The sequence below is a fragment of the Diadema antillarum genome, unplaced genomic scaffold (genome assembly GCF_040938485.1).
Source record: "Diadema antillarum isolate AM-2024a unplaced genomic scaffold, OU_Dant_1.0 scf00000150, whole genome shotgun sequence".
Lineage (NCBI taxonomy): Eukaryota > Metazoa > Echinodermata > Echinoidea > Diadematoida > Diadematidae > Diadema > Diadema antillarum.
Window position 1 is genome coordinate 414,403 of NW_027271039.1, and position 18,415 is coordinate 432,817.

General features: G+C 39.8%; 1 protein-coding gene across 1 annotated transcript; it reads right to left on the bottom strand.

Annotated features, from left to right (window-relative positions):
- Positions 1-360: 360 nt before the first annotated feature.
- On the bottom strand, positions 361-17,801 carry LOC139721786 (L-gulonolactone oxidase-like). Its single transcript, XM_071633110.1, has 11 exons — positions 17,739-17,801; positions 9,386-9,485; positions 8,619-8,744; positions 7,710-7,807; positions 7,137-7,227; positions 6,219-6,404; positions 4,739-4,926; positions 3,689-3,838; positions 2,702-2,863; positions 2,015-2,105; positions 361-568 (listed from the first exon to the last, which is right to left on the bottom strand). The coding sequence occupies exons 2-11, from the start codon at positions 9,476-9,478 to the stop codon at positions 437-439; spliced, it is 1,317 nt and encodes a 438-aa protein (XP_071489211.1). The 5' UTR covers positions 9,479-9,485; positions 17,739-17,801; the 3' UTR covers positions 361-436.
- Between the last annotated feature and the right edge of the window lie 614 nt (positions 17,802-18,415).

Consider the following 18,415-nt stretch of genomic DNA (forward strand, 5'->3'; position numbering starts at 1 on the left):
CGAAGGAATGAACTCTATAATCTCTTTTTCAAGATGTGCACAAAAGAAAGACTTTAGAATAAAAACACAATTATAGCTTAAACGCATACTAGTGATACATCCATTTCACATAAAGGTTCGGGAGTAAATGTTACAAAAAGCACACACGCACTCAAACACACACACATTTATTTAAACTTCACTGTAGGGGTTCTACCACAGTACAGCTAATGTGCAGAACACCATGTCCCTACCTAGCAGGCAACTCAGCAACGCATAAATAGTACTATACGTACTCACACAATAACATGATTATTACACATGAAAGTTTCACTATATTTCATGTTCAGCAGAGATTTCCATAAGTCTCCAACTCTCCTCCAAAGTTCCTCACTCTCTGTACATGGTCGTGACAGTAATTACAACTGTAGCAATCTGAGTAGTGCTCCCTCTGGAGTCAGAGGCCAAATATTCTCTCCAGGTATTCGTTGAGAAAGATTCCATGGGGATCCAGCTGCTTCCGAGTATTACAGAACTCGCCCCAGTGTGGGTACAGCTCACTCAGCTCCTTAGGACCCAGAGGATGTTCCTGTATGGTGGTAACCATGGTATTGATATTGATACATCTTTGTTTTAAACACGGGACGGGAAAGCATACATATTTATCATAGTACATTTAAGGGGGTAGGGAGGGTTACCATGGTATTCACAAGGGTGAAGTAATCCGTTAACTCGTTGAAGACTACTCATGAGTATACTCAGTCAGGTGTCTATGGGAAATGTGTGTTATAGAACAATCAGCTTTGCCTAAATGGGATACTAGTATACAGTGGCACTTGGCATACACATGTAACTTCCCACAATATGTCTTGGGCATTGAGAGAACCATTTAACTCTTTATGTGCCATCGTGGAAACCCCCTGTGTGCCACGTTATTCTGAGACAGAAAGGTAGTCATGCTCGGAGGAAAAAAGTCTGTTCTTCCAATTTGTTTAACTCCTACAAATTTCTGTTTAGACGGGCATACTAGTAGGCAAAGTTAAAGAGGAATGCCAAGCTTTGTTTCGATATAAATTGTATGACGAATCTACTTTCAATATTTCTTTTGAATGACCAGTTGCTACATTACTGTAAAGGCATGACTTTTGCACATAAAACCATGACAAAAACTTAGAATGTACGAGCAAATCTAGTTAGGAACGCTGCTTGATAGTCAATCACCACATAAAATGCAAGCCATATATGAGAGGAACAAAAGCACGAGAGACGCTTTCATTGTGCCGCGGGATTAGCGGTGATTAGTGATTGATCGATTGGTTTGGGCGGCTTTGTTTGTTGAGCAGAATATGCGAAGTTGGCACGCCGTTGAGTGAGCCGGACGTGCGAACGTGGCACATAAAGAGGTCAACATGACCTGGCCAGTTGTAGATTTCAATAGCAAGGCTTTTAGCCCAGCTAAATGTACATATAGCAGTGGGCCTCAGACGAACAAGGAGGCCCTAGAGATATCTCAAAGGACGGGATATAATAATTAACAATAACGTACAGTGTGCTTACAGTCAATCACTGCAGTTTACAGCTTTCTGTTCCAATTAAAAAGAGAGTGCCCTAGCATGCATGCCAATGGGCAAAAGCGTATCAAAGTGTAAGGAAATCCATGATTCAAATCTATTTCACAAGATTAAAAAGAGCCATAAGTTACACATCCCCATGTCTTCAGGCATTCATTAGGGGGTGTCTAGTGGCATCCGCAACTTGTTTCAGGTATTGTCAGCAACTGGAATTACATGTTGTTCATACATCACAGACTACCTGGTATTGTAAATTATTGTGAATTTCTGACATTTTAGTTGTTAGTTTTAGATCACTTTTCATATCTTTGGGCTGAATATTCCCACTTCAAAATACCAAAGATGATAATATGCAAGAAGGCACTGAAGTCAGATTGGACATTTAAGAAATTACAATGTGTATTTCTGTATGAATTTCAATGTGCCAAGGCTTATACAATGCAAGCAGCTGATGGTGTGCTCACCTTGGCCCAGTGAGGGCGCCCTCCAGCTTTGTGGACAATGTCCTCATACAGGGCCCAGTATTTTGGATTGGATGTTTTCTTCCCGTATGGTCTGCACAGAAAAAGCACAGGGAACAAAAAGTGAGAAAAATATTGTATGTAATTATGAGAAAAGACATGGAATTATATGAGTGCATCACGTGGTACAACATCAAAACACACAAGCAATACTACAATATAAAATCATCAAGTCAGACAAATATTTATTTTAAAAAAAATATGATACCTTCATGAAATTTCAGTCACATCAAAGGGTGATCATAATTCAAAAATCATGATCATAAATCAAACTGAAATTGATGGAGAAATGGATGTTGCCTTAGAACTATACAACTTGTCCAAAGCTTGCAAGGACAGGCAGTTTTCAACCCTCAGACTTCACTCTAGGTTCACATAAGTAATTGTTGGATTACACAGAGCACAAAATAAATTCACATCATTTCCAATACCAAATATTTCCCGATACAATCACAAAAGAAATAATACGAACATACACATAATAAGAACTTTTTTGCTACAAATAATTTACTTATTGGAAAACCCAGGCCTACATAGAAGACAAGCTTGTAGAGATAAGGGCCATCACAGAATGGAGGTAATGAGGAGAGAGAGAGAGAGAGAGAGCGAGAGGAAAAAAAAGTGACTCACGTGAAGTGAATGATGTTGATGAAACACGTGTCCCTGCCATTGGCTGGACTGATCATGATGTCATCGCTGCGGGTGAAGCGCACCTCTACCGGGAAGTGGGCATAGATGTTCTCTGTTTCGCAGCTCCTTTTCAGTTCTCTTAGAACGGAAGTGGTCTTGTCCCTGGGATGGACATAGAGGGCAGCATTGTGGTAATTAATAAAATCATGGAGCTTTAATACTTGCAGAAATTAGACTTCTTCCCTTAAATTGGCAACTCAAAATTCATGTGCATGTAAAATCAAATCGAGGAAGTTGAACTTACAGAGTGTTTATGTACATTGTGCACAAACGCAGAAGACAGTATTATACAAAAATATGCCAAAAATTTAAACGAAATATTCATCAATCAAATCTCACTGACAGTATTGTTAAAGGATAACAACAAATTGAAAGATATCAAGGTCTTTGATAAATCTGGGGCCAAAATAAACAACTGTTGGAAGAATTTGACTAGCACATGGCTCAATGAAAAATAATATCTTTTCTTCCTGACATAATACTTATAATATGAACACTAAACAATTATAATGATAGGATAGAGCAAGAGACCATACAAATGTGATTTCTGGGACTTTTTGCTTTATAACAAGATGGAAATTTGGTTTCACGGTAGCTGGTGAATCAGTTTATTACTCTTTACAAGAAGCAAGGTAGGATTAGCAAAGTAAACAAATGTATGGCACAAAACTCAAAGGCACCCACAAAAAATCTAAGCCAGGACTGATTCGCTGGCATCCACGCACTTAGTCCTTGTGGTTTTGCAAAAACATGCAAAATGAGTAACACAGCTTCAAAGAGACACAATTCTGTTAGTTTCAATCCGTCCTCGCACTCTCTTGCACTATAAAACCAAACAAATATGTCAGAGGCTGAACTACATGTACTGCTAAAATGTCTGCTGCCCTCTGTGGAGAACAATAAATACATTTCTATCCAGTAACTCACCTAGGTATTGCCCAGTCAGTCACAAGCTGTTTGAACAGGCAGTCAAAGTTGAAGATCTTGTAGCTGATGTCGACACGCTCTCGAGGGAGAGCAACAAACAGGTAGAAGTGAACCTTGTTGATCACAGCAACCAGCGGTGGGAAAAAGGTACTGGGGGAAGAATAAAGACAGAAAAGAGTGGGGGAGAGAAAATGAGGATTCAAGGTTTGATGGTATAGAGTCTCCAGATCAAAGTCTAACAAAATGTTGAGTAACACTGTCTTTACTTGATCTTGATGGACACTCATATTTGTGCCTTTGTATCAATAGAGCTGGCTGCCTTCATAATTCGAATTGGAATTTATCTTAGTTTTCTGCGACCACAAAAGTCAGTGAATGCTTGTAAGCGCACAACCAAGAAACTGAAGGGTTAACCTGTCGAGGATGAGCTAATTTGCTATAAAATGCATTTCCCGCAAACACCTGCCCAAGAATACTCGGGACTAGTTTTTGACAGGATAAAGACCACGCATTGGGGCATAAGGTACAATGGCTGCCGGAAGAGTCTTGAGCTAAGGACATCATGATTCAGTCTATGGCCTTATCCTCTCAGTTACTACGATACAAATGTGTGTCAAAGCTCACCACACAAAATGAACAGACAAATGTGCATATAAAAGCAGACAAATAAACATACTATCATATGTAAATAAACAACCATGCAAATACTTTTTATGGCCAACTCCATTCAGCACTGACAAGTTGCCCAATTCTCCTACTATAAACTAAAGCTGCTCTGAATACTTCCTGATGATAACACATCCCCACTCTGAAGGATTTTGTCTTTTGCATGGTTATTGCAGTTATTCACTTATAATAAACTCCTTTTCCAACTGACAATGACGGCACTGGTGTAAGAATTTGCAGGATTTTCAGATTCTGGATATTTACAACGAAGCAAGAATCCATAACTAACTTCATGGACAATTTCTAGACTCAAAAGATACTACCCTACTTATGTATGAAAAAAAAAAGGTTCCTCTTCTATAAAGAAAATCAATGTCTCCACACCTCAACCAGTAAAAAAACTCTAGGAGGTAGAATCCGACCAACGTATCCCAGAACCACGATGACTTCACCTCTGTCCTCTTCTTCTCTGTCCGGTTGACCTTTGACATCATGACGAAGTCGGTGTGAGGGTACCAGAAGAAGCGGAAGTGCTCACTGCCGGTCACGTACTGGTCAAGATTGTCCAGAACCTGTAATGTGGTCAGTGTTCACAAAGTCCCCCTGTAAGTCTGAGAAACTACATTTTCATGGTTTGTTGGTATTTTTGTTTTCATAAATGTTATCATTCATTGTTAAGAGTTTCAGAAGGTACAGTGAGTGAAGGGAAGTGACTCTGTACCAGAGCTTTTTTGTACACATTTACGTACATAATTATTCATATCAGTTGTAAAAATTGTATGAACCTCATCATAGGTAAATTCATAACTGCTTCTTACTTTGAGAGGTATTTACCCCCAAACACATGTGGGTCTAGTTATGTGGAACTGTTATAAGAACATATTACTAAGTCTGTCACATGTATACACATGAAGAGTTTGTTTGCAAAAACCGATAAGTCCATATTTGTAAATGGAGATATTTGCGATTAAAGGTCAAGAAAAATAAGAAGAATAATAAGAAAATGTTTGCTTCTTTTGACCATAACTTCAAAAATATACTTTTATATGTAGTGACCAATATATCATTTAAAAGGTATTATTTTGTACTTTATGACAGAGACCGTACTTCAAATCTTCAAAAATGGACTTATCGGTTTTTGCAAACAAACTCTTCACATATAACAAAAAAAAAAAAAAAACCCGAAGTAGACAATCAGTTCCCAAGTGAGCATATCCATGTGCTATCATTGCCAAAAGAAGACTTTGTGTTGTCAACTATGAGGATTGATAAAAAGGAAAAAATGAAGAGATTTCAAACGTACTTTCATATGTCCAGTGCAAGAAAAAAAGAGTACTTTCAAACACTTTGCTCTCTCATACAACAGGGTGCATAATACCAATCTACAAAAAAGACAGTAAAAAATAAAAATTAGTGTGTACATGTACCTGTCTTTCAAATAATTAACATGGAATTCTCTTCCTGGCTTCTTTATAATATTGGCCCAATTCTGTGACAGCAGGATCCTGTTTCATAAAGACTGCGTGTAAGCTACAATCAATCGCAAATTGCATTTCATAAACAACATTGTGATTGATCGCAAATATCGCTACATCCACTGAAAGTTATTCTCAATATTTCTTGAAATCAAGCGCAAGTGTCTTTACAAAACAGAACTTACAATGGCTATGCTAAATATTGGAATTATGCTTGATTCATTGAGTTGCCCTCAATAATCTGGGCGTAAGATAAATTGAAATTCTTCATGGAGCAGGCCACTCATTTGTATTCCATCTTAGGATTGAACCTTTCCAGGACATTCAAGAGAGAAAGATTTTTTAAAAAGAGAGAAAATGGGAAACAATGCCAAGAGGGGGAATCTCACATCATCCAGTGTGCTTGGGATGGTTAGATCATGCAGCCAGTAGGTCCTCTCACACTGTATTGTCACAGTAACAATGATGCCGAGTGCTCCCAGTCCGCAGAGGGCGGCGCTGAATAAATCCGGGTTCTCCTTCTCGGAGCAGTGGACGATCTCACCGGAAGACTTCATCAGATCCAGATCCAAAATCTGACACCGGGAGAAAATGCCATGTGATCAGCCCTGAGGAGTTTGCATCTCAGTTTGGTATACAAAACACAATATCTTTATGTCTTTTTATATCAAATATGTCGTTAAAAATACAGTGTAACTTGTGTTTGTTTGATAAGAAGGGAAAATGTAAGATGTAGCCCTTGCATAAAAACAGCAACAAGACACAGGCTGACCAACAATTTATTTCATCACATGAGTTCTGAATCACAAATCACATGCACCCTTGGTGTTGCTCACAAGATAGTAATACTTACATTTAAAATGTAATGTAAACACTCATGCAAGAGAACAATGCATCCAAGTTTCAGTTTCTTTATCTCCAACAATATCGGACCAGAACGTCATTACAGGTGTACATTAAACACAATTCAAAGCTCTGGTAGAAATACATGTACATTAGCAAGTTGTTGGTAAGACAAGATTTAGCCCAAGTCTGGGGCTGCCATAAACCCAGTTAATCATTACTATAAGACAGAGCTTCCAGGTAAACTTTGTACACGTACAGCACAAAATAAAAACTGATGCATGAAAAAAGGAATAACATTTATAGGGCAAAAATCTTATTTCCCTGATAAGAAAACAATAATAAGGAAATATATATTTTTTTTCAATTTGCTTTATACTTCAAAAAAGATCTTTTAATCAATATTGAGGGATGAATAAGGGTTAGAGTGACCTCATTGAATTAAGGTACCCATTTAAACTTACATTGGTTGCAATGATACCATGCTTGTAGCCTGTCCCATGCGTTCCTGTGGATATTGCCCCAGCTACCGTCTGCTCCGAAATGGCACCCAAGCTAGAATCAAGACCAGTCGGAGAGAGAAAGAGGCTTGTGGCAAATATTTCTATGAAATTGCCTCAAACGTAGCTCTGCAAACATTCCCACTCCAAAAGCAGAAAGTTTTAATATAGAGTTACCACAGAGGTATTTGTGTGTTAATACATACCACACAATACGCTGAAAACGACACCCAAGTCAGGGAGGCTTCTGTATTCTATTGCCAAGACATGTATCTCTTAAGTTTTCAGAGAGATTCATGTAAAGGAGATTTAACTGGTCTGCATCATGTCCAGTTTGTGCTTTAAATTACTGTGTAGATACGCTATCACCTCCATAATGACCTCGTTATATGTACGTAACAAACAATGTTGAAGAAGATGATGGCTTATAGAGGATTGGAGGGTTGAAAGAGAGACAATGAAAATGATGATAGAGAGAGAAAGTAGAGGAAAGGAGGGGGCTGGAATTATACGACTGGACATGAACCACCGACTCACAGACTCAGTGCCATGTCGTGCTGGGGGAGGATCTCCTCGTTCAACGTTTCTAGCTTCACACCCGCCTCCACCGTGATGCGGCATCGCTCCTTGTCCACCTGTGCACAGGGGTCAGAGGTCAAGGATCATGAATATCAGTACTTCAAGCTCTGTTGGAAACAGAATACATGACAGTGAGGTGCAAAGGTTTAATACGTAATTTACAATTTACAACTTATCATCTCCTTTTTCTTTTCATTTCTTTTTTGTTGTGAGTGCTGTTGAATGACTACAAGAAATATACTTTCCTAATGGATTTTGAAAGATACTAAATTTGCAAATTTCCTGTCACACATATATTCATCAAGGCCAGATTGGGCAAAGGTCAACAAAAAGAATTCTGTGTTTAAATTAGGGTCATGGACAAAATAAAACATGAAACAGCATGCGTACAAGCTGGTCAGGATGACTTCATTGTTGGGCATACAAGTATGTTACCCTCAGCAATGCATCTTACATTCAAGCAGCCAACTTCATAATCAACCACAATCAACAGTATATATAATAGATGACAGGGGCGGATCCAGGAATTCCGTAAAGGGGAGGGGGCGCAAAAAATATTTCTGGTGCTACGCTGCACTTCCGGGTTTCATCTCATGTTTTCTTTTTATTTCCTTTGTTTTAACAACAAATATTAAGGGGGCGCGTGCCTGGTGTGCCCCCTCTGGATCCACCGCTGGATGGCCATCATCCCCTTGACCGAAAAATGTTTGAAAACACACCCACCCTCTCTCTGCCATGGGTTTTGGACAATATGTACACGTAGAATAATAGCATTTTCTGTGTCAATAAATTCTCAAGTCACAAACAGGTGAAATAACTGAACTGGAAAAAGGATCAGTTTCGTTTGAAACTTTTGTCTCCTCTTACACTTATCACTCTGCTGATATTCTTCATGTTGATCATGAACCCTGTGGTGCAGGCGATGTCAGACGGCGAGTGTCGACTTCCGCAAACCTTGACTCTCTTGCCTTCCTCTCTGGCTCTAGCCAATATCTGTGGAGAAAGATTGAGGGGTAAGAATAGCTCATGATGGGCAAATGCCTCACTTTTGTGTTTGAGTGCCAAAGTGTCATCGATAACAAAGCGCTGCCGACTGTCACGCAATTAGCAGGAGACTCAAGCAAGTCACCTAAATATCAACTGTCTTTACTCTGATGAGAGAATTCAGATCCTAAGCCCGCAAAACAGTAAGCACAAAAAGAAATGTTCCCCAAATTCACATCTTGCAACAAAGTTGTGTACTTTGCTACTTTGAGATATTTGTCATTAAAAATGCAACCCCCCCCCAAAAAAAAAAAACCAAACAAACAGCGACAACACCGAAAGAATTAGAAACTAATTAAAAGAAAAAAAAACAACTACTAAAAAAGTAATTCCTTGTTCTGTGACAAATATAAATATAAAAAGTGAGACATCACCGGAAACTTTTTATTTTACTTTATCAATTCATAGCCGTTGAGGACAAGTCTGGAATATACACTGTACTCAGGCAAGTGTCTATAGGACATGCATGTTGTAGCAAATCAGCCTATCAGAATATTGCTACAGATATTAATATAAATAAAAAGCGAAAAAATAGTTTAGCAATCAAATTCTTCAGTTGAAGATCACAAATCACTATGGGTTCGGTCTACCTGTTTCAATTCTTCAACGTTGTCCGGTTCAAAGTACAACTCTGGCTGACAGCTGAAGGTTTGTGCCCAGTTCTGAAATGTGTAGCCCTCCATGGTGTACCTGTGGTTGAGAATGAAGATAGGTCAAACAGATCAGAAAGGCAAAGAAACAGACAAAAAAAGGAGGGGAAAAAAGAGCAGAATGATAGAAGCAGTTCTCCATTCCACTTATACACAAAAAGTAGAGAAAACAAAATTGTCACAAGATAAATTTTCTTGTGATCATTTTTTGGCCTGTTCTCAGAGCTGGTAAATTTTTCCTATGCCAAAATACTCTGAGAAAAATAAATTAGTGTACAAAAGAAATAGAGAGCTTATTGCAACAAATCGCCTTGAAGACATAAATAAGCACAGTTATAATGTAGTTCAGTAAATTGTATCTAGGAGTAACAATCAATTCGATAAAAAGCAGGTCAGGTCAAAGACGGCAATTCAGCACTGCGGAAAAGTATAACCTTTGCCGTTAATATATAAGCCTTCAGTAGAAATCTTAAAAACACACTGCTGCCACCAGTTGTTCTGTGGCTAAATTAGGTGGTTTGCTGACCAGCATGGCACAGCGTTCAACTTGAGAAGCCTGTTTATAGTGTCTCTTCAGTGTCTGCTCTATAATCAGGAGACACATCAAGGTTTATTGCACAAGTTCATGGAATTGCCACATCTAAACAATGGAAGGCATTCACATAGAACCTACCATTTGACATGGATGGTGGATTGTGAAACACAGTAGGCTATAATGAAGTACCGTGTGTGGGTGTGTTCAGGGATGAGGTTTTAATGCATGTTAATACCTATAGTCTTATGTGCATATTATATGACATCTTTCTTTATGATATGTTTGTACGAATGTTGTGTGCATCCTGGGCATGTGTACAAGTACGTAGGCCTATGTGTGTACTGGGTACTTTATGCTTGTTTCTTTTAACAGTATGACAGAATACAGGGGAATTGATATATCAAACCCAACTAGAAATGTCGCTACAGCGACTGGTTATACCCCCACCAAACAACATTTCATAAGCTTTGGTCAAAACAACATTTCATAAGCTTTGGTCAAAAAACTGAGGAAGTAGTTAAATCCGCAAGATCTTTCCTTGATCTTCTGCCATTAATATGCCGTTACCATGGCAACATACTTTCGGGTACTGTCAAAAAATGCGTCTTGCACATCTACAACCAAAGGCACACATCTGTACCAAGTTTCATGTAAATTGGGCAAAAACTGAGGAAGTAGTTTGCAACACAAAATTTTCCATCATTTTGGCTCATAATATGTGAGCTGTTACCATGGCAACATACTTTTTGTCACTGTCAAGAAATGTGTCATGCTGACCTATATCCTAAGACAAACATTCAATATGAATTCCATGAGAATTGGAAGAACACTGATGAAGCAGTTTTGCCATGAAGCATTTTGCCCTATATTTTACCAATAACATGCCGTTACCATGGCAACGCACTTTTTGCCACTGCGGAAATATGTGTCTTGCACATTAACATATTCAGATGAACATCTGTACCTAATTTCATAAAAATTGATCAAAAACTGTGGGAGGAGTTCGTGACGCAAGATTTGTACCCATTTTTGCACATAATATGCCGTTACCATGGCAACGTACTTTTGGGTACTGTCAAAAAATACGTCTTGCACATCTACAACCCAAGGCACACATCTGTGCCAAGTTTTATGGGAATCGGTTGAAAACTTAGGAAGTAGTTCGCGACGCAAGATTTGCAACGGACCGACCGCCCGACCGCCTGACCGACCGCCCGCCCGACCGCCCGACCGACCGCCCGACCGACCGTCCGCTGATTCCTACATACCCCCTTCAAACTTCGTTTGGCAGGGGTATAATGAGGGGGGGGGGGTGGCAGAATTAATGTGTTATGCATGGATAACAAGTTTGAATTTGCCTGGTAATCTTTTATTCATCCCACTATTTAACAATACGTGCAGAGCAGGGGTGGATCCAGGAATTCTGTAAAGGAGGGGGGGGGGGGGGGTGTGCGAACAATATTTCTGGTGCACCTTCTGGGTTTCATCTATTGTTTTTTCCGGTACTCTTTGTTTTTTTTGTTTGAGCACCAAATAAAGAGGGGGCACCCCCTCTGAATCCGCCACTGCGAAGCAACCCAGTTCTGTACAATTGAATATTCATTGTACAATGCACATGCGTACAGTGTACAGACAACAAAAATCAGTTCCATGAAAAACAGGTCAGGTCACAAACCGCAATTCAGCTGAGGAATTTATATCATTATCTTTTTTTCTTTTCTTTTTTTTTTTCAGAGTAGAAAAGCAAAACTGTTTTTTCTCTCTCTCAGAGCCTGTGATCAATGATCAAATGACTACCATTTAATAACAGCAGATCAATAAATGCATTGCATGAGTATAGGCCAATAGATTGGTTATTTTTGCAACTCCTGGGCCCTGTTTTATGAAGAGTTAAAATTGATTAAAAAAGTTGATTTCTATCATTAAGTCTATGACAGCCTGTGTGTTAACTCTTTATGTGCCACGTTCTCACGTCCGACTCAGTCGACGGCGTGCCAACTTCGCATATTCTGCTCAACAAACAAAGCCGCGAAGACCGATTGATAAACCGCTAATTACTGCTAATCCCGCGGCACAACGAAAGCATTTCTCGTGCTTTTGTTCCTTTCATATACGGCTTGCATTCTATGTGGTAGTCGGCTATCAAGCGATGTTCCCAACTAGATTTGCTCGTACATTCTAAGTTTCTGTCAAGGTTTTATGTGCAAAAGTCATGCCTTTATAGTAATGTAGCAACTGGTCATTCAAAAGAAAAATTGAAAATAGATTGGTGATACAATTTATATCAAAACGAAGTTTGACATTCCACTTTAACTTTGCCTACTATTATGCCCATCTTAACAGAAATTTCTGGAAGTTATACAGACTGGAAAAACAGAATTCTTTCTCAAAGCATGACTACCTTCATGCCTCAGAATAACGTGGCACACAGGGGGTTTCCACCATGGCACATAAAGAGTTAAGGAAATTCAAAATCAATTATATCTTTTGATAAAAAACAGGGCCCAGATATATTGAAAAGAGGGTGCAAACATTAAGCTCTACACATCCATCAGTGTATAAAGGCCTACTCCTGTTTTTGTTATTGTTGTTGTTGTTGGAACTGACGGGTTTTCTTTCGGCATGACGAAATCATGTTACAGGGAATACTGTATGGTATACGCTATATATTTCGCGTGGGTTTTATTTTCGCGAATTTCGTGAGTCGGGAGCTATTCGCGAAATTAATAACACGCGAAAATATTACCTTCCAAAATGAATCCCTTGGCTTGATGATACGAACATTTCAGTACTAGTATACCATGTAACGGCTTACCGAACAGACCATACTGGCTGAGCTTCTTTACGCACGTCCACGTCTAACGAATACTGTAGAGAGCCAATCCATATCGCAAGGGGACCACTCGTCAGAAATCTAGCGCGATGGACTTAACCACTTCAAAAATGTTGAATTCTAACTTACTAGTTCGCAGAGTTTGGTAAGTTTTTTTCATGCAGTGTATAACTAGTATCATTCTTATTTGCTAGTAAGTTGAAAATTCACACTTTCTTTGCCACTTCATATTTTCTCTGGTCCCCTAATCGCGAATTTAACCACTCGCGAAAATGTGTGACAGCGGCAATTCGCGAAAATTTATGTATGCGAAAATTATAGCGTATACAGTATGGTACAGTTCCAGTACAGATAATTTGGGGATCTGAATTTTGATAGTGATCAATGTAAAGAGAATTTCATTCTAAATGTGTTCATTATAATGGGAGCACACTGCACCAAAATTATGGAGTAATCTCCCTTCGTTTGTAAGACAAGCAGTTACAATTAATGAGTTTAAGGCCAGGTTAAAAAGTCATCTTTTGAAGTAATGTATTTTCTCTTTGAATTTCTTGTATGCATGTCATTTTGTGATGCGCAGTAGAGTATATTATTATAGTAGCTGCGAATTTAAATGTTCTCTATTTATCATTCTGCTGAGTTTACAGTGCCAGAGTAAAATTCCTAGTTGCAGCATTTTGGGAATGACCCAGTCTGCTTCTTAAAAGTAAAAAATTGTGCAAACTTATGATACTTGGCTGCACATATTGATCAGCACAGGTCTACCGATTCTATGCATCACATCGTCTGCCCAGTTTGCCACATTTTACACGCTGAAATATTAGGTAGGCCCTAGGGTGTATCACAAAAGAGAAGGACCAATACAAATAAAGGCCCATGTACACAACAAAACAACACGGGTCAAATTTTAAACAGAAAGTGTGCACAAGCGTAAAATGTTATACTTGACTTCCAGCAGAGCGTAGTCTGCAAACCCAGTGAAGTGTGGTTCATTACACACTCTAGAAAGTATGAATATAAAATATGATGATACTTGGTTGTGTGCATGGCATCACTTTGCATGAACATTTTATGGTGGCAGTCAGCCAAAGAGATGTGCTGGCTCAGTGAAGAAAGACCAGGGACTAGTACGGGTATCACAACTACAATAGTACTGGTATCACTCATCAGCTACCGAGCCCCTTGCAAACACAGTTTAGACCAGAAGCAAGGCACTTTATTAAACTCAATGCTTTATGTTCTAAAAGTCACTTGGAAGGAACCTGGACCTCTCAGAATAGGTGCATTTTTGTACCCTGCAATTACTTGCAATTTTATGGGAATAGGAATGTCCATTGCATTTGAGGATGAAGGGGGAAAGAAATTTTAGATGTCAATTAATTGCATCCCAAAATCAGATGAAATAAAAAACAAAACAAAACAAAACAAAGGGTTTAACATTTTTCTCGCGCCACTGCCGAGGTTAATCGTATGGCAAGCCAAAAAACAAAAACAAAACAAAACAAAACAAAACATCCAAAAACAACATCGGCTGCTGTTCAGTAGACAGCCAAACCCTAGATACTTTCTGAAAAAAAAAAAGTGGGGGGGGGGGGCTGAAAAACTTAAGAATTCAGAATTTTTACTTACAGCATACAGGCAGAATGTTTCTCAGACTAATCAAAATTAAAACACAACGTAGTGCAGTGCAACATCCGACACACACACGCAATTGATTGTTTGTGTCCTGGATTTAAAAAAAGAAAAAAAAAAACCTCCTTCAACAGAAAGAGGGGCACAGTATTGAACACTACCTGGTAATGTAAAAAAAAAGAAGAATGTTTTACTGCTGATAACATTTTTTTTTTCTTAGCCAGCCCAAATTGACTACAGTTATTCTCCAGTGCGCACTACATTCTGTTTGTACATGCCGTACTTGATTATTAAAGGAAAAGGGATAATAAAGTGACCGTGCATGACAAACCAACAAGAAGTTGCACACACTGATGTTGTGTGAGGACTCACAATTGCCTTCTCCTTTCCATTCCTTCAAAAACCCTTGCCACTTTCTTTACTTTCAACTCTTCAACTTTTGAAAGAATGGTGCATCTGCTTTGAAAGTTGGAGTTAGTCATGGATAGAATTGTTTGATAGAGTATAAAGGGTTTAATTGAAGCTTAATCTGATAATCCCTTCATTGTTGTTGGTATCAAATTTTACCTTTTAAGCCCTGTTTTTTGCCCCATTTATTGCACAGGGCTTGGCTCAATATAGAGATTCCAGTGCTTTAATAGACCTGTACTTCACAACCTCTTTTGTCAGTACCGGTACCAACTTTCCCAGAGTGTGTGCTTTCTTTCCAATACTTGGGATGTGGGCTCAGCAGAAATACAGATGGAATCTGTCATGCATTAAATAAGAGTTTGCAAAGATCAGTGGGTATAAAGTGATCAATGTGATATAGTATTGTGCTATTAAAGTGGACAAACTTAAGAAGACATTTCAGAGATGTGCAACTCTATGCGCATCACTCTGTTTTGTCAATCACATTCCTGAAATTTTAGGAATAAGCGCCTTCCCGGGCCCTCACCACTAGGGATTTTAGGGGAAGCTGCCTCACCTCAGACTTGGTCAGTCAGGAATGAGTGTCTCCTATCAGTATCATGTTGAGCACCTATCTCAAAATGTGAAGAGCAATCTATACTTACTATGAAAGATCAAAGATCTTCAGTAAAAACAGACAGGATATCTGCAAAGCGACCCCTGAAATCTACTATCACATGTAATATACAGTGTATGCAGAGCTACCGGTACCATCAGTCCGGGAAACCCGCTCATGAGGACCGCCCCCGCGTACGAGGACTGTCCCTCCTCATGAGGACCTCCCCCCCGCCTCATGAGGCCCCCCGGGGAACACCTCATGAGGCCCCCCATTCACTTCTTATTCATCTCACATCTGACGTATAAATTGTCGCAACTTTGCACAGTGATTTTTTGTTACACACACATGTCCACTATCCATGATGAAAAGAAGAAAAAATCCTGTCTGTTTTTTTTTTCAAAAATCGAGTTTTAATCAACCGATGCAGAGCGCCCATCAAAACACGGGCGCCAGCGCGTTCGCACAATGCAAGACTGCCGCACCTAGCGGCCTGATCCGACTAAATATTTTCGATGCTTTTTTCTGCGGCTCTCACCTCTCCGCGCACGAATCAGCCTCGTGAAGCTGAAGTCTGACATCTTTTTACACAAATTCGTAACGAGAAAAATTAAATCAGTACTAACCTGATCTTGTCCATATATTCCAAATTACTATTCCACACTGATAGAGTAGGTGGGTAGATGACATACTCCAGTTTGTTAGCAAAATAATCATTTTGTAGGTATGACGAGTTCACTTTCTTTGTCAATTCCGCCCACGATTCCGCCGCCCGCTTACCGTTTGGGCGCTTTTTCTGGAATCATCCCGCGACGCGACGTACGTCGCATCACATCACGCATCCAGCACATACCAGTCTGGTATCGAAAGCATCGAAAATATTTAGTCGGATCAGGCCGCTAGGTGCGGCAGTCTTGCATTGTGCGAACGCGCTGGCGCCCATGTTTTGATGGGCGCTCTGCAACGGTTGATTAAAACTCGATTTTAGAAAAAAAAAACAGACAGGATTTTTTCTTCTTTTCATCATGGATAGTGGACATGTGTGTGTAACAAAAAATCACCGTGCAAAGTTGCGACAATTTATACGTCAGATGTGAGATGAATAAGAAGTGAATGGGGGGCCTCATGAGGCGTTCCCCGGGGGGCCTCATGAGGCGGGGGGAGGTCCTCACGAGGAGGGACAGTCCTCGTACGCGGGGGCGGTCCTCATGAGCGGGTTTCCCGGACTGCCATGTCTCACGCATTCTGCGTGAGACTCAAGCATTAAGGGTCTGTCTCACGATCTCACGCATGGCACCCATTTTTCTCACGCATCTGGTGAAGTCTGCAATTTGGGCCAAAAATAAGGAGCATAGCTCAAAGGATTAAAGTGATAGTTGCAATTGAAGGTATATTTCCTTTTTGCCTTTCAAAATTAGTCAAAAATAGTCACTTAAGTATGCACCAGATCGCATCATCGCATATTTTAAAGAGCTAATAATTTAAAAAAGCTCCCTACCATTGCCCATGGAAGGGGGTCACCCTCCTTGTTCGCGTGCGCATATGGTGAGCGCCGAGATGCCGAGTCATAAAAATCTCACTCATAAAATATTTTTGAACTTGGCATCTCTGCACATGTACGATGTAGATGTCTTCTGTGTAGATCGACTACTACTGCCTATAACATTGTAGTATCTTGTGTTGCATGTTTTCTGTGAGGAGAGGTGTGGAGTGTTTGCTGTTGAACAGGTTGTATGCTTACATTCGAGCGAACTTATCATTTGGCATCATGTGATCTTTCTCGTATGGGCAACGTGTTGCTAGCTCCACAAGTCATGACCACATCGTACGATTACTAAAAGTACATCATAATTCATACGAGCACAGATCTCTATGCAACAGAGATTAGTGTGCGATGCATGTACGGCCTGTTACCGGCCTCGTTCGTGTCTGTTTTTATTTGCACAGTCTTTTTTGTATGCTTCCATAGAAAGTGTACTGTGGTCTTGTCACTGCCACCCTCGTTCGCAATCTGCCTTAACGTGAAGTATAATTCTCAGTTACCCTCAATTATCAAGATATCTGCTGATCTCTACACAACTACGAATGTGCCTTCTGTAAAAAGTATATTCAAACAATTTTATTACATACTTTCTAAATGTGACCATGCTTCACAAAACCAACAAAAAGTACATATCTTTAGTACTTTACAGGAGCAGGAGCGCGAGCTCTACTAGTCCATCCAACCAGCCCAAGCCGCGCCGCCCCTGCGGCGGCCCAGCCAGGGACAGGGTTTACCTTTACATACCTAGCCGATGAGCCGTAACGACGTAGAGGCGAAAGTCTTGTAAATTTGCGTATTTTCTCACAGAGTCACAGTGATGCGCCTTCTCGATCAACTTGCCTAAAATGGGCTTTGTAGTCTCTCTAAAATATTGCGATTCATGTGGAGTGAAAACAGCGTTGATTTAAACATAGCCTTTCACCACAAAGGTCCATTGTTTGCAGCTCAGCATCATCCCATGTAACTGCGACCAGCAGCCCCAACGTACAACGTACAGTGTTGGGCGGCGGGTCTCCGGGGCTACATCCCATGCTGCTCGCTCACCAGAGTAGGTTCCTGGGCACTACTGCCACTGCCTGCATGCCGCCGCCTTGCACATCACAAGACAGAACACCCCAGATACACTTGCATTACAATCATGGAGCTACTACGAGGGTGTACATGTACATATACATAATGTTACATCATATTGAAGAAAAAATTGAATCATAACTATAAAATGTCCCATTCGTGTCTTTAACAATGTCATCAAGACCACCAATATAAACCAAATAACCAATTTGAGTGTTCATGGATGAAGAGATTAAAACTGCTCATGGATTATAAAGACAGGTAATATGTTGGGTAATTTCAGTACACTTCTCTACATCACTATCACAATATGATTTAGATGAACATGTCTTGTCCATTAATTGTTAGTG